This window comes from Schistocerca nitens, chromosome 10 (assembly GCF_023898315.1).
Source record: "Schistocerca nitens isolate TAMUIC-IGC-003100 chromosome 10, iqSchNite1.1, whole genome shotgun sequence".
Taxonomy (NCBI): Eukaryota; Metazoa; Arthropoda; class Insecta; order Orthoptera; family Acrididae; genus Schistocerca; species Schistocerca nitens.
In genome coordinates, this window is record NC_064623.1 from 215,872,283 (window position 1) to 215,890,211 (window position 17,929).

A 17,929-nucleotide genomic window follows, 5' to 3' on the forward strand; every position below is an offset into this window, starting at 1 on the left:
ATAGCGTCGGAGACAATATTGACAGAGTCATCTATGGAGAACCCAAAAACGCGGAAGGCATCGAAACCAAAAAGATTTTCTGCGTTGCTCTGGTCGACCACAAATATGGGAACAGTGCGAACGACGGATTTGTAAGATATCTCAGCATTAAACTGTCCCAAGAGAGAAATCTTCTGTTTATTGTACGTCCGTAATTGCCGAGTGACAGGGGACAGGAGTGGAGAACCCAGCTGAAGATACGTCTGAGAATTAATTATAGTGGCGGCAGAACCGGTATCCACTTGCATGCGAACATCTCGACCAAGGATTTGGACAGTGAGGAATAACTTCCCGGAAAGGGAAGAAGTGCAATTGACAGACAACACAGAATCAGAATCAGCGTCATGTTCATGGACGTCATTTATGCGGTCGGATTTACAAACGGAAGACACGTGACCTTTCTTTTTGCAATTGTGACACACAGCCCAACGTTGTGGACAATCCTCGCGTGAATGTTTCGTAAAACACCTTGGACATGAAGGAAGTTGCCGGGGATTTTGCTGCAGTTTCTTAGGGGTTTGTTTACGGCTTGGCCGAGGCTGCGCGTGGGAGCGCACTGCGGCCACGTCGGCCGGCATGGACGCGCCGCGCGCGTTGTCAACAGCGCACAGAGGTTGTATTTCCCCGACGTCACCCCACGCTTCTATTTGTGCCCCAGCGGCGCGAGAAATTTCAAAAGACTGCGCAGTGGAGAGAACTTCATCTAAAGTCGGATTCGCCAACTGAAGGGCACGTTGCCGAACTTCTTTGTCGGGCGCCGACCGGATAATAGCATCCCGTACCATGGAATCGGCATAGGATTCTTGGTGAACATCAGTAACAAAGTGACACTTTCGACTGAGGCCGTGAAGTTCAGCAGCCCAAGCGCGATAAGATTGATTGGGTTGTTTGTGACAACGATAAAAAGCAACACGAGAGGCTACCACATGCGTTTGCTTTTGAAAATAGACCGACAGAAGGGAACACATTTCAGCAAAGGACAAAGACGCAGGATCCTTCAAAGGGGCCAATTGCGACAACAACCGATACATTTGAGGCGAAATCCAGGAAAGGAACAGAGACTTACATGCTTGTTCGTCCGAGACATAAAATGCCAAGAAGTGCTGTCGAAGACGTTTTTCATAATCCGACCAGTCTTCTGCCGTCTCGTTGTAAGGAGGAAAAGGAGGTACAGCCAACGACGAGAACCGGCCCGCATTTGACGCCGCGACGAAATCGCGAATCGCCGCCGTTAGAAGCGTTTGCTGTTCAAGGAGATTTTGCAAGAGTTGCTCGACAGTAGCCATGGAACCCTGTGAGTCAACGGTGAAAAGGAAAAATCCACTACCTCGTCGCCAATTGTTAGAACTTCTAGTTTAACAAGTATATTTAGGAACGACACTACAACACATATATCTCACAGAGTAAGTTAACATGTGTACACGTTAGCGTTCAGATAAGCACTGAGTCTCAGTCTAGCGGCCGCTGCTCGGCTGGCCGCTTAGGTGGCGCCGCTGCTGCATGGCTGGCAGGCAGACAGCGCCGCACGTAGAGGACGTGCGTAATTGCGCGGCGGCACTTTAAATGATCAGCGAGTCACAACAAGCATTAAGGAAAATATTTCTGGTTTGGATTTCAGTTTTGCCTTGAATTCACATTTATCCTAAACAGGTCACTAAGTTTCTTGTATTAAATCTGGTATCACAATTTTGCATACGGAAAGCAAGGGTAATGTTCTTAATATCTTGGAAGAGCTGATGGTCTTTTCTGCATTAAGAAAAATCTTCAAAACAAACATTAAATTCTCAAACTGAGATAAGGCATAAAATCGTACTGACCAACTTTGATTACTTAAGTGAATAACCTGATTCATCCACCCAATCCGCCTTACCTCCTCTTCCTTGGTTACATTGCTAGGGCTATTTCCACTTTTAAACATGATTTCTTTAAAAAAAAAAAAAATTGGAACAATTTTTAAGAATTTTCAGTTCTAAATGTTAGGTTTATAAATGGCACACAATAGGTTCTGGCTTTTATCCTTATAAGTTATTCACTGGACAATTGCTACTTTAATCCATGACTATCTCTTTTTGCGAAATTTCCCAAAATATAAAGAAAGAATTGGGATTGGACTTTAAAAGTAATCTGATCATTTAATGTAACATGTCTTCTGGGTACTTTTTGTACCTATAAGATATGTGTGTAAAATTGTTTTCAGTCTTTCTTGAACCTGATGATTATTTAAAATCAGGAAACCTGTTGTGCCTTTAATAAAGGATTTATAACAGGTGCAGTGGTTTTTATTCAACACGTTACTATTGCAATTTGGTCTGTGTTTTAATATAAGCCTGCCTCTTAGACATTTTCATCGAACATCAACGTTGAATTTTTGCGTCTCTCTCTCTCTCTCTACAGCTGTTACTATAGTCTGTGAGATTGCTGGATGTGACTTACAACACCTGTTGCCTTGTTGCTACTACTTGCTTTCTCTAGCAGCAAAAACAAAAGTCTTGACAACATACAGGTTGTACTTGTATATAGGAAGTAATTTACAGTTACTATATGTGATGTATTACATTGAAAAATTAAAAACATCTGTTTAATATCTAGTACGCTACAATATCATAAAATTGTGTTATACGTCACTATATGATACTGTGCAGAGATCTACACTGTCGTACATTTGTCGTTTCTATTAATGTTTGACATCTATTAAAAACTGAATAGCTGAAGTCTATATCTTTGAGCACTGTATACAGTGAAAATTGACTGTCTTTAAGAAGATCATTTTTCTGAAGTGACACGAGCAGTTTTGATAGTGTGAGATGTTCCCTGCTCATGTAATAGTTACATGTATATCTGTGAATAGCATCTTTCTGAAAATAGTCCAAGGCTTCCAATTGCTTCTTCCATGTTATTCATCCTCAATTTCACGTCACACGTTTCAGAAACGAGTGCATAAGTTTTTTAGTGCAGCAAGGTGGCTCTTACTACATGCTCAGGTGTGGTCGATCATTGGATCGCTTCCTGTCGTCACTGCACACAATTATTCCTCATTCACGAGCAAGTTTTCACAGAACTCATCATTGTTGTTTGGACAATAGTGGTCATTTATTGTATACTCCATCCCTCCGTGACAGCACCACTGGATTTTATCTCAAGATTCAGAACATTGGCTTTGAGGTCACTAAATTGCACTCGATACTCGATGTATGGTGATGATACCAAGGTCAGAATATTTTCAGATTATATTGCACTACTTCATTGTCACAGTCAGCTGATTTAACTGTGTTGTTACTCGGAGAATGTGGCGTTAATTGGGAATTAGTCACTGGTAATTTTAGTTGTGACCAGTACTACCACAGACTAAAGTAAAGAGAAAATTATCAGGACTATTATGGAGAGAATACAAGATGTTAAACTTAATAATTTGCGTCTCATCCAGTTTATCATCAATAAAAATGAAATACAACAATGTACGAGATTTAAACCATTATTAAATACACTGTAACTAAAGCACTCTATATTTTAATCAGATGTCTCATGTTTTAGAACTTTTTTGGTTGGAGAAATTGAAATTTTGTTGTATTGAACTTGATTTTTCATTAAAATTTAATTAGAATTTAATTGGTGTGGGGGAATGTTTTGACCAGTTCCTTTCTGTGGAATGTTTAAGATTAGCTAATAGTTCCTGACATGGGCTGACACAATTTCGTTCTGCTCTGAATTGCAATTGGTACTGGGCAAAAGTTTAAAACCAATGGCCAGAAAACTGAAAGGAAAAATAATCTTCTATATTTGTGCATTAAATTTCAGTCTCATTGGGACAAAACCCATGTTAAATTACAGTATTACATCATGAACTGTACTCTTCAATGACAAATATTGTTTGTTTCTCAAAACGGCGTCCATATTTCCAGCTACAGGATCCACCTCTGGTTCCATTCTGCCAATTCCTGATCTCAGCCCAGGCCAGAAAGAGTGAGTACAGAAATGTTTGCTTACACTTAGCGTAGACATGGAAAATTTCATTTATTTTTATTTTTGCTCAGTGATGATTACTCAGATTATACAGAACAGAGGAATGTTTTTCAACACTAAAAGCTTACAAGAGTATCAGTGAAATTTTTGATGAATTTTTTTGTTTGTTTAGGTGAGTTACTTCATTCAAAATGAGGTCAGGATGTTTAGTCACATATGTAGTGGACTGTTAAGGCAGCCAGTCCACAGTGAAGTAGCCGAAAGGGGCACGCGTCAACTCACGCCGTCTGGCGTTAAGTCTGGAACAGGATACGTGATGAATGTGATAAAGAAAAGAACGTAGCTACTAGAACACTTAACTTTTATATCGTCCTTTGGTATACAGCATTCTTGATGATACAAGTGAGACTCTTTAGATTCATGAAGTAACTAATGGCGCCTTCCTAGGTCGTAGCCATGGACTTAGCTGAAGGCTATTCTAACTGTCTCTCGGCAAATGAGAGAAAGGCTTCGTACGTGTAGTCGCTAGCAATGTCGTCCGTACAACTGGGGCGAGTGCTCGTACGTCTCTCTAGACCTGCCATGTGGTGGCGCTCGGTCTGCTATCACACAGCGGCGACACGCGGGTCCGACATGTACTAATGGACCGCGGCCGATTTAAAGCTACCACCTAGCAAGTGTGGTGTCTGGCGGTGACACCACAACATATGTGAAACTTCATCGGTCCTCTAAAACATAGTAGACTGCTTATTTTGGTGTTGTGTAGCATTGGCATATATTGTCATGTCACTGACTGTGTGTTCCTCTTCCTTTCAGGCGTGAGCCAAGTGAAGATAAGTTCATGCCAGTGAGCTTCAGATTTTCTCGGGATCATGTTTCAAAATTTTTTTCCTCTCTGTCCTATGTATATTTTCTTGGAGCTATCACATTTTAACTTGATCACACATCCGTGATCATATCATGTGGTTTCTGCAGTTTATTCTCAGGATGTTTTTTGAAGTACTAGTCTGATTTTATCTTTAAATTTCTCCCAATTCAGGGTGACAATGAGCTAAGTTAAGTTCTTTTGTTGTGTATTTTTGCTAGGATAACACAGCTCTAGTTTCCTTGCCTTGGGGTGCAGGCTTTAGTATAAATTTTGTGGTCTAAGGTGAGATTGTAATCATCAGGGTTTGCTGTTTTTCTTGTGTTTTTAGTCCAATTATTATCTTTTCTTTAGTTAGCAGATATTTTATTAGTCTCTCTGTGTGGGTCTGAAAAGTGTTATTCTTTATGTGTTTTTGGATAACATGAGCTTTTGTAAATTATGCAGTTTCTGTTGTATTTTTCTAGAAGATGGTAGATGTGTACATTGGTCCATTTATTGTGCTTTCGATATCTAGAAAGTTTATTTTATCTTCTTTGTGCTTGATTGTTGCTGTAATATTTTTATATAAGTTATTACATTGTGAGTGAAATGTCTATTTCTTTTTGTGTTCCTTCAAATGAAATTAGTATACTATCTATTTATTTGTGGTGACTAGTGTACCAGGAAGGCGATCCTTCATTGCTTAACTGTATTCTGATTAATAAACTAAAATTGTCCATATAGCAGACAAAGTAAAACTTATTTCCTTTTCTAATGTAAAGGGCAACAGGCTTCTCTATAAACTTTTTTAACATATTGTGACTAATCAAATTTACAATTTTTTTATAGATATAAAGTATCTTAAGATCTGCCTAAAAAGTTAACACTGTCTATTGTAAAATTCCACATTGTTCTCTTAGATAATGTATATGATGTTGTTGCACAAGCAGTTTTGCGTTTAATGCAGCAGTATGTCACACACCCTGTGGTACTCTCCGTTGTAACATAAGCCCCACCCTCTTCATCACAGTCAAGCACAAGCTTGTACTTGCTGTGAATTCCGCAACACTTACAGTATGAGAAGTCCTCTTAATCTCCAGTGCCTTCATTCACATAATTTCTCAATAACTGGAGAGCCTTAATTGTGTTTTATCTCTCACATACTGTACAACCTGTTGTTCTAATTCATATAACCTTCCCAGATTTGGCCCCTAGAAAGTATGGTATGTTGAACTGGTGATCTCTGATTTTTTCTTCTTATGAAACCACCTTTGAGGATTCACTACTGTGACTTAAAATTTTCTTTGTGCTACGCAATTTGTGGTCTGTGGCTCATGAACAACCATTAATTGGAAATTAGTCTGCTGCATTGTGCAGATTGAATAACAATGTGTTACCCTCTCAGCTCCATTGTACTGAGCAGAAGAACTCGGACACTTCAGGCTAACAGTGCACTTCATCAGTTGTTGCCAGTCATGAAATTGGCAGTGCTGACAAGTAGCAGCTGCTTTAGTGCCACCGTTGAGCCATGTTTCAATTATTGTGCCACATTTCGGTTGTTCTGTGTGAATATACTTATGTTAGAACTAAACAATGGCAACTCCAGGCAGGAATATCAACAATATAAGGAAAAAGACAGATTGCTACTCACCCTAAAGATGACATGTTGTGTTTCAGATAGGCACAACAAAAAGACTGCTAGACATTAGCTTTCGGCCAAAGCCTTTTTCAGAAAAGGAAACACAGACATATTCATTCATGCAAGCAAGCGCACCTCACGCACATGTGACTACATTTCCAGCAGCTCAGACTCTATTGCAGCTGTCACATAGAATGGAAGCAGCAATCTCAAGGGGGTATGAGCGGGGGGAGAGAAGTGTGCTGCCTAGTGGAGCATGCAGTGACTAGATGGAGGCTAGACAAGACTGCCAACAGGTGCAGCGATAGGAGGCTGTGGGGGAGAGCATAACTGGGACCGAAAAGGGAGAGAAGCAGGGAAGTGGAAAGACAGGTGGTTGCATTAGCAGAGTGCCACATGCAAAGAGTGAGGCGACGGGAATAGGGAGGAGGTGATAGAATAGAGGGGGTGGAAAACTGTTGGGTGGAGGGTGTAGGGAGAGCAAGTTGCTGTAGATAGATGTCCACATTAATGAGGAGTGGAGTACGTGTTGCAAGAATAACTCCTATCTGCACAGCTCAGGAAAGCTGATGGTGAAGAGAAGGATCTCGATGGACCAGGTTGTGAAGCAGCTATTGAAATCAAGTATGTTACCTTCAACTGTATGTCGTGCCACAGTGTGGCCTACTTTGTTCTCGGCCACAGTTTGGCGGTGGCTGTTCATCCTCTTGGACAGCTGGTTGGTAGTCATACCAATATGAAATGTGGCTGCATTTAAATAGGATCAAAATTTTTTAGTCTGATACATATAAAATTCTGCAGAATAGGCAAACTTACTAGAAATGATGGGGATGAGAAACAGTGTTTGGTGACAAAAATGGCAAGACCAAAATGCTACCAAAGAAAGAGTGTGTGTGAGACCGTAAATGGAAAAGAATGTCCCTACATAATGCACTTGAATATAAATGGTCTAACTGCTGACTTTTCAAACAAAAGCCATAAAGTGGATGAATTACAAATTATTCTATCTGAATGTAGAAATATCAAAGTTATTTGCCTCAGTGAACATTGGCTTATATCTGACAACATTAAAATTTTTAATAAAAGTGAAAATTTTGAATTAGCCAGCAGCTTTTGTAGACGAGGCTCTTGCATACTTACTCATTCTGATATAAGATATGAAATAAAATATGATTTTAATCATTTGAATGAAGAGTGTGTATTTGAAAGCTGCTGTATCGAGTTGAGTGACCTAAATGTCGATGTAGTTTCTATTTATAGAGTACCTGAGAAAGCTACAATTGAAGCTTTTCTGGTGAAATTTCATTGCCAGCTTGAAAAAAGTCTGTAAATAAAAAAGGAAAAGGATAGTTGAAACCAATGACATGTCCAAATTAACTGACTTAATAAGAAACTTTGGTTTCAAAATAAACTTAATGCAACCCATTAGAGAAAATGCATGATCAACTACCTGTATTGATAATATTCTAACAAATTATGTATTTGAGGATGTTTATAAATTTTGCATGGATTTAAGAATCTTTGACCACTTTGCATTATTCATTGAACTACCAAAAGATAAGAAAGAAATTTCATGTAACAAAAGCCATATTATGAAAAGGAATGTCAATGAAAAAAATTCAACAACATTTAGAAATAAGTTACGAGAGGTTGAATGACCTTCCAACACGTATTTTGAGTAATAGTAACTTTAACAATTTTTTATATAGCTTTCTTGAAATGTTTAATGAAAATTTTCGACTTAGAACTACATGCAACAACAAGGCACATCAAGGCTAATAAACTTAAGTGGATAACCCAGGGTGTAAACATTTCTAGTGCCAGGAAGAGGAGACTCCACAATTAACTAAAATATAACAAAAACAGACGTTTTACAGAGTATGTTTGCATTATAAATCTACATTTTAAAAAGTTGTGAAGGCAACCAAACTAATGGCAAATAAGAAGCTTATTGCACAACATAAAAGTAAAACGAAAGCAGTGTGGTCTGTTGTCAAATCAGAGTTAGGTGTTAGAGTTAGTAGCAATGAAATATCTAGGATTAAAGTAGATGATAGCTTTATTGTAAATCCAGCTCAAATATCAGAGTGGTTAAATGAATTCTTCATAAATGTGGAAAAGTCAGATGTTAATGTATCAGAGTAAAGTGAATCCCTTTGGAATCCACCAAGAAGCCGTATATCTTATGGGTTGAAAAAAAGTTCCAATAAAGGATAATATTATCATTAAAAAATAAAAACTCTGCTGGGTGGGATGAGATACCCACTAAAGTGATTAAAACAGTGTGTGGCATAATAGCACCTCCCCTAACTAAAATATTGAACCAGTCTTTTGAAAAGGGACGCCCAAGTCAGACCTCTCTTTAAGAAAGGGGTGAGGGAAGACATGGGAAGCTATCAGCCTATTTCTATTCTTCCAGTCCTGTCAAAAATGTTGGAGAAAGTATCTGAAAACCAAATCAAAAAATTTATTGTAAAAAATAATATTATTATAAGTAACCAATTTGGATTTCAACCAGCTAAGAACACTTAGGATGCAGTGAATAACTATTGAACTATTGAAAAGATAGACAAATCATTGGATCAGAGGAGTAAAGTTGCAGATATCTTCTGTGATCTCACAAAAGTATTTGACTACCTGAACCATGACTTCCTTACATACAAATTAGACAAAGACAGGATTAAGGACAATGCTCTAAATTGGCGAACCTCATATTTAACAAAGAAAGGGTAACTATCACATCAGATGCAGTGAACTTTTACTCTAAATGGAGTACAGTATCACAAGGTGTACCTCAAGTCTCCATTTTGGGGCCAATCCTGTTCCAATTCTACGTAAATGACTTACCATAAATATGAATTCCCCATCAGTTCTGTTTGCAGACAATACTTCTGTTTTAATTGAAAATGACAATGCAGAAAAAATTCCGAGCTCCATCATAGGCACAGTGGATACCTTAGAAAACCAGTTCCAATTAAAAGGGTTGAAACTGAACATTGCAAAAACCCATATGGTTCATTTCAAAACCAAAAATTCGAAATGTGTGAAATTTAAAATCCAGCATAACAATCAACCTATGAAAGAAGTTGACACCCTCAAATTCCTGGGACCAAATGTATTCAAGAACTTAAGCTGGAACATACGTATTGACTTCCTACCAAGTAAACTAACCAGTTTTGCCTTTGCAATGCAAATACTGGAAAATTCCACTGACTTGAGTAGACGAAAAATTGCTTATCATAGTTATTTTGAATCTGTCATTAGATATGACATAATTTCCTGGGGAAGTTCGACTAGTGAATCTCGAATACTGAAACTGCAAAAGAAAATTGTCCAATACATGTGTACTGCACAGCAAAAACACTCTTGTTGCCCATGATTTTGGAAATTGCAAATCCTAAGTGTTCCTTCCATATACATTTATGAAATTATAATCTTCCTACACAGCATACAAAAATTATTTTAGGAGAATCATTTTAACCATACATATAACACAAGAAATAAAAATTATTTCATGCTACCCACACACCAGTTGAAATTATATGCACGGACTCCACAGTATATGGGGATGACAATAAACAAGTTAATGGGCATTTAATATAAAGCCAGAAATTTTAAAAACATGGCTACTGCAGATTCTGTGGGAGAAATACTACTGTTCAATAGAAGAATTCATAGAGGTTGGAAATGATCATTTGAGCAAGGGCTAATTATGTGTTACATTTTATTGTATATGTGTGTATAATGAAAATGTATTATTATTATTATTATTACCCTGTCTATTAATATCAGCTGTTCTGTGTTTATGGTGAAATTTTACCACAATTTGATGTGTCTCCTGTACTTGAATCAAATGGTTTAGATTATATACGTTACGAGACAAATAACAATTATGAAATTACCGGCCTTAACCTGTGATATCCTATTGTCCCCACACCTTCCACCCAACAGTTTCACCCCTCTATCCTGTAACGCCCTCCAAGTTTGTGTCCCATCACACTCATTGTGCTCGCTTTCCACGCATACTGTTCTATTTCTCCCACTTCCCTGTCCCACTCCAGATTGCTGCTTTCGTTCAACTCAACAGCTGCAGTCTAGGTAAAACGGCTGGAGATAGTGGTCATGTGTGCCTGAAGTGTGTCCACTTGTGTGTGTGTGTGTGTGTGTGTGTGTGTGTGTGTTTTCCTTTCTTTCTTTTAAGTAGGAATCTATCTTTTTCATAATTATTGACTCATGTTATACATGAAAACAGGTACATGTCTTCATTCATTTGTAGCTATTGTACTCTCTGCTTCCAGATGGGAAATAAAAGCTCGTGTTGTAAATAAGACAGAAATAAAACGATATTTAAATAATAAAGGAGAAGGGAAACGATTTTCAATGGAATTGGTTGATAACTCTGGGCACATACATGCAACAGCATTTGGTGAACAGTGTGATGAATTTTATGATCTCATAGAGGTAAGTGGAACTGAAACTTATGTTGAATGTATATACAGATAACTATGGTGAGTGATGTATGAAACATTTGTTTATTTTCACAACCTAGTTTTTGAGCCTTTCCAGAATCATTTTTAGATGGGGCACACGGAATTTAAACGATTCTGCCTAGTAGATGCTGGCTTGCAACAGTATGTGGTATAGGTTGTAAATCCAGCTGACAGCTTCCATTTACATTGCCTGTTGGCTCAGTATTCACTATACACACCATCAGCTGAAATCTGTCAACATTCAGCATGTGCTGCACAGCTGGTGATTTCTGTTGACACTCAATGTTTATAGTGAGTACTGAATTATATGACCAATAGGCGATTAAAATAGAAGGTGCGAGTTACTTACTGACAAAAATACCACCCTTACTGCTACATATGTTACAAGCAGTTTTATACAATGGAGAATGTGGAATAAAGCCGGCCGGGGTGGCTGAGCGGTTCTAGGCGCTACAGCCTGGAACCGCACGACCGCTACAGTCGCAGGTTCGAATCCTGCCTCGGGCATGGATGTGTGTGATGCCCTTAGGTTAGTTATGTTTAAGTAGTTCTCTCTCTCTCTCTCTCTCTCTCTCTCTCTCTCTCTATATATATATATATATATATATATATATATATATATATATATATATATATATATATATTTTGAAAAATGTCGAAAAAGTGAATATTTTGGTGAGCCACTTGACCTCAAAAGGATTGAAATCTAGTTTATGGAAGTAAAAAAAAATGTTTATAAGTAACTGGTTGCAGTTTCCTGTATTTATATTAAATTAATAGACACTCCTGATCTCCAAAAATTTCCTTAAAGGATAAGCTTAATGTGAAGCTTCTGTGATTTTAGGTCGTGTCTCTGACTTCTTGCTAAGTATTGACATACACTGATCTCATCTTCAGCATAATTAGACATTCAGGGGTCTCTGATACCTGGTAGTTTTAGAGAAGTTGTTTCTAATTTAATGTTCAACAAGAAAGCAGAAAAGAAAACTACGAAGGTCAGGAGTAGTACAGTAATTTGAATGTAGTGTTTAAATAGTAATTAAAACTGTAGCCATTGAAAGTATTACCTGTATGAGATAAAATGTGAATTTTCACATATATTTCATGCAAGTTTGAAGAAAATTTGCTGATCGAAGGGGGAGTCAAATGAAATTGTAGACAGTTGTCATATTTTGAAGTTTATTAAATCAAATTTAAGTTCTGGATATGTGAAGAGTGTTGAGAAAAGATTGAATAACTAGTCAAGATTCACATTTAAGACTGATTGACATAGTGAAGAAATGGAAATGCCAATGTGTTATAAACATCAATATTAGTTAGGGAAACGAAAATATAACTTAACAATGTGTTTTATTTATATCGAAGCCAGGTTAACAAATTTTGTTGTAAAACATGGCTGTGTACTTTTGACTTGTGTTTGGAAGCAAAGCCACATTCGTGAGTTGCTTCCTCTGAAAATTTTGAAGAGGTAATGTAAATTAGTTCATTCCCAAAATCTTAGCTTCACAATTTTCTAAGAAGTCTAAAATTCTTTATCCCGTGCATCCTCTCCCTCTACTTTGTGAACACAGGGAAGACCTTTATATGAATGCTACATATGCTCACACACCCACTTGCTGGGTTTCAAAATGGTGTGTGTGATGAGTAAAATGTCACATTGAACCAGAGCTGGACTTGAAAGTGAATGCAAATCTTTTTGGATTCACAATGTTTCAACCAATATTAACATCCTTTTCCTTTCAGTGGGTAGGCTTTTGTAGTAATGTTTAGTGGTTGTGGAGAGAGGTAAGGTGGATTTTCCAGATCTAAAGTAATTACGCCAATGCACGTCTAGCCGCACCAGGAATTGTGTGCAGAAACAACCACAGGTATAGATGCATAGGTGTTAAGAAGTTGTGGTAATTCTAAAACATTAGATAAAATTTAATCTCTTTTAGTTTTAATGTGTGGCTTGGTAATTCAGCTTTTCTTCCCAGTGATGTGCAACAGTGCCAGTGTGCCTGCGGTGGCCATTCTTGCTTCGTGTTCACTTCACTTCCAAAAAGCTCCACTCAAAATGCAAGTGCTTGTCACATAAGGAGAGGGAAATTAGGATGTAGTGCAGCAGTAAATGAAAGCTTGTGACTTCTGCATATTACAACTTTCACTCGACACGATACTGATACAGCGGAATCACATATGTCTTTATTGTACCAGCTCGAAAGACTGACAGACACCGAAATCGATGAAAAAATAGAAATAAGATATTTAAAAAAGTTGACAGATTAACCTTCTTTCTTCTGTTAGCTTAGATATAATCGTACCTCCTCACAATATCTTTATCGTACTGACACAGTGTGAATATTTGTTTATATGTGTAGGCCATTTAAAGAACATATGCAGACGGAACAAGATTGCTCTCTGGCTCATCTTTGCTTCTTTTAGAGTCCTTTGAAAAATGTAAGAAGATACACTCGAACTAACAAATTTGAGGTTGTGGTCCCATCTTATAATGTGGTTACTTTGCTCGCGTCAGATTGTAGTGGTCTCAGTCCTGGCTCTCACCACACGTTTTTCATCGCAACACGTGGAATTACAGGTTTCGAACCTTCACAAAATTTTCATAGCACATCTACAGTTATTAGTTTACATATGGAGTCCTGGAAAACATATTCAGCTTTACATAGTCCTTACATTTCATCATTGTTACGATAATCTAAGTACTTACAGTTTAAAATATATTGACAAGCTGGGTTTGCTTATTTCTTACTCCGTACATGTACATTTTCATATTGCATTTATATTTCTTTACATAAATATTGTACAAAAATTTACATAAATGCTGTACAGAAATTATACATACAATACAGTTAATATTACGTACATATCTGGTGATTTTATGCCACATAACATCTTTCAGTTTTTACATTATCATTTTTATCACATTTTGCTCTCGGGCATTACCCTTTGGAATGTTCATTTGTGAGCAATCTGTTTTCATAGTCTCATCTAACTTTAACATTACACAGAGTGTCATTTTATCAATCTCGTTTACCTGTATTGACAAAACATTTGCAAGTATTATTATCACTTGATCTGCGGAAGTTTTGTGTTCGTACACCACACTTGATGCGAGTATCCGTCGTTACAGGTGCGGAGGAAGGAAAACTTCAAACGTGAAATCTTCGCCTCTGACTAGTTTACTAGGATGTGTCAACTTGTCTACAGTAAATCTTATTGACAAGAAGAAGCATTCATTTTTACTCTATTACTGCAATACTTCATTCATCATGACAAAACTATTGAGTATATCTTTTCGTGACTATCTACTCGTGTTAATATACTTACTTCGTGTTTGCTCTCTATAGGTACATTCTGGCAGTACAATATTGTGTTATACAAGTGTCATCATCAACAGTAAACAGTTTACTTTGGTGTCGGTGATCATACTTCCTTTGCTACTGGATATCACTCTTATGTATTCTGATGTGCATGAATATGTTTCTACAAGAATTGTGCCTATGAACAAGTGTAAAAGAAAGTTGAGACTCGTGTTTGTGTGCAAATGTACTGTAATAACTCTTGCTTTGCATCCTCTTTCAGTCACATGGACTTGGAATGCTTGGTCTGACCCCTTTTCATTTGGTAGCACAAGACCTAAGTTCAGTCTTTTTATACATCTGGTGTACTGTAGGTTTTTCATACACACATTCACACTATCACACTCACACATATTTCTATATACATAATTATATCTAAAAACAAAGATGATGTGACTTACCAAACGAAAGCACTGGCACGTCGATAGACACAGAAACAAACACAAACATACACACAAAATTCTAGCTTTCGCAACCAACGGTTGCTTCGTCAGGAAAGAGGGAAGGAGAGGGAAAGATGAAAGGATTTGGGTTTTAAGGGAGAGGGTAAGGAGTCATTCCAATCCCGGGAGCGGAAAGACTTACCCGAGGGGAAAAAAGGACGGGTATACACTCGCGCACACACACGCATATCCATCCACACATATACAGACACAAGCAGACATATACAGAGGCAAAGAGTTTCACTTTGAAACTCTTTGCCTCTGTATATGTCTGCTTCGGGGCAGGGGAGGCACCACAGGACATTTTAATTTCCACTGTCCTGAATATAGTTTGATGGCATCCATTACAAAATATACACATTTGAATTCCACAGAGTGGAATACAGTGATGTGCGATAGAAGAATGCTGTGTGAAGAGGCATGGCACTGCATTTTGGCACACTTAAGATCAAATAACATGTCTTATGTTTCCTCGAGCACATATGTTTTATGCATCAGACTCTTCAAAAAGATGTGTGCTACGAGTTGTCCGTATTTTTGAAAATTCGATATTTTTTTGACATCATACCTGAAACACTTGAGGGCTGGGGGGGGGGGGGGGGGGCACCATTATCTAGGAGTGCCCCGGTTCGGAAATATAGATCTTGGGATTCAAAAGTGCTTCGTTAATGTTGGCAGAATCAGTTTGGCATTGCTTGGTACACAACTGAGGGCAGTTCTTCCATTGAATATGCAACAGAGCATCTTTATTTAAAAGCTGGTGTATAAATTTTCCGAAGAAAGATACTAATCCAAGTTATCCTTTTGAGTTTCTTATTTTGAGGTACAGGGCAGTGTCTGATAGCATCGAGCTTCTTAGGGTCTGGAAGTATACCTTGAGGTGATATTGTGTATACAAGGAAAATCCTTTCCTTACTGGAATGTGTCTTCATTAGGTTGGTTGTGACTCTGTATTCTGAAAACCTATACAAGGCTCGAGCCAAGAGCCTCAAGTTTTCTGACCACATGGGGGTAGCAATCGGTAAATCATCAACATACACAGTGACTCTGCTTAACAATTCAGGTTCTGAGACTCAATCTGAAGCAGAAATAAATACGTCTGCACTGATGTTTAAGGAAGAACACAGAACTCACAGCTTCTGCCCCCACATATGAAGGCAGTGTTCTTATGGCTGTCCTCATGTAGTACAATTTGCCAGTACGGGGTTTGGAGATCTATTATGGTGAGGAACTTAATGTTATGGAAGTTTAGAAGTTGTTATTCCAAGTTGTCAGGCTGCGTCCTGAGAGACATAATAATTTTATTTATTCCTCGTGCTTCGAGCACGTTGCGGACACTACTGTCTGATTTGTTAATGGCCAAAATGGGGCTACAGTATGGAGATAAGGATGGTGTGTTATTTCCCAGCTTAGCATTCTAGTGATCTTATTCCTCACAGCTCCCTGCTTTACCCATGGAGTGGGGTAAGACGAAAAGCAGAAGGTTTTGTGTGGCTACACCTCCATTTTGTGTTTGTATCCTTTGATTATGTCAGGGCATCGTTTGAAAACATGAGTATAATGTAATTAAAGGCTCCTGCTTCCTTTTATTCTTCTGTAAGACGCACTGACTCACTTACCTTAGTGCACACAATCTAGGGGTCTATTTCCTGTTGTGATTTCTCAATAGGCTGTTTTCTGTGTCAAAAATATGGTTCAGGTTGTTGTTATTCTGATTGTTCATAACATTTAAATAGCATTTATAGTCAACATTCTCACAAAATATTGATTACTTTTCTGTAATTAAAGCTTAAAAACCATTAAATATCAAGAGCTTGTCGTGTGATAAAAATTTTAATCCAGTTATTAAAATTATGCGGTCACAGCAGAATCGACATGCGCAGTCGATACTCAGCGATTAGACTGTTCTCACTACCACTGAGGGCAGCACACACAACTTGACTGCCTCGTGTATGTCAGCTCCTAACGCATGCGCCGTAAACCTCCAGTACGATTCGCATGCGTGGAATTCGCTATAAATACCATGACTGCATCGGGTCTATTCAGTAATTCGTTTACTCTCCTGAGGATGGCTGGACATCTCTGGGCCGAAATATTGTGGCAGAATGTTGGTAGGATCTGGCTGCAAACACGAAAATTACTGGAAGTATTTGTACACTGATTACTACCAATACTGTGTCTTCATTTTCACCTAAGCAGTTGGTAATATCTTCCTGACACAGGTCATTTTTGGTATCACTAAAGTTGTCTTATCTAAGAAAACAGCTTTTCACTAGTTTCATGCTCTCACCCCTATTACTAGCCATCAAATGGGGGCATATCGAGACCGGTTCGAGTTTTCCGAATTGCTTTGTGCACTGATCTCTCTGTTGGGGGTAACCTCAGCTATATGCACATTATGCATCTGGTTTTGTCAGTCAGTATCTTGTGTGGCTCTCAATTCGAAATTTCATTGACCCTGGCCACTATTCAGAATGTAATTTTGATTGTACTGATTGTAGCCAGATGGCAGCACCAGATTATTTTATGACCCAGTTGCATTCTGCCCTTGCCAGTGGCTGTTCGGGTCTTTGCTCCCAGTCGGTGGCACATTGTACGCTTACTGACTATAACCCCTCTGGCCCTTAAATCCTGACTGATGAAACTCAGATCTTGGTTATTTTTGTATCCTCGCTTGAATATTTGTCCCTTTCAATACTGAATTGGTTCCTGTTGATATTGCTGTGAAGAGGATATGGCTGCCATCCATGTTGGTTGTTATTGCCATTCCTATCGTATTGTTTGTTAGCTCTTGTGGGGTCTGCTTGTGCACCGTCACTCTGTGGTTGCACAGGTGTCTCTTCGTAGAAAAGATCAATGGAATTGAGAAATGAGAGCAGATTGTCTATATCATGCTCAGGAGTGGTGATTAAATTACTCACATATGTTAGCCAGTGGTCAGCTTTTAAAATTTTTTGGGACATCTACGCATGATATCAAGTTTGTCCATTAACAAGTTTTACTTAGATACTTCTGGAAGTATCTTTTAAGCCCTCCGTGCTTACTGCTGAATGACACTGGGTTAAACACTTTGCCCTCAATCTTTCTTGTACCGCAATGGACCAGAACTTGTCGAGGAATGTCCTTGCAAACTGTTTGTAGGTGTGACATTT

The 17,929-nt window shown here is 38.2% G+C and overlaps 1 protein-coding gene across 4 annotated transcripts in view; it reads left to right on the plus strand.

Annotated features, from left to right (window-relative positions):
- Window positions 1–17,929, plus strand: part of LOC126210582 (replication protein A 70 kDa DNA-binding subunit-like) — a 339,516-nt gene that overhangs the window by 47,169 nt on the left and 274,418 nt on the right. For all 4 annotated transcript variants that reach the window (XM_049939850.1, XM_049939849.1, XM_049939847.1 and 1 more), the window contains exons 5-6: window positions 3,939–3,999; window positions 10,784–10,946. In XM_049939850.1, coding sequence (XP_049795807.1) covers window positions 3,939–3,999; window positions 10,784–10,946 — 224 coding nt within the window. The remainder of the gene's footprint in view (window positions 1–3,938; window positions 4,000–10,783; window positions 10,947–17,929) is intronic.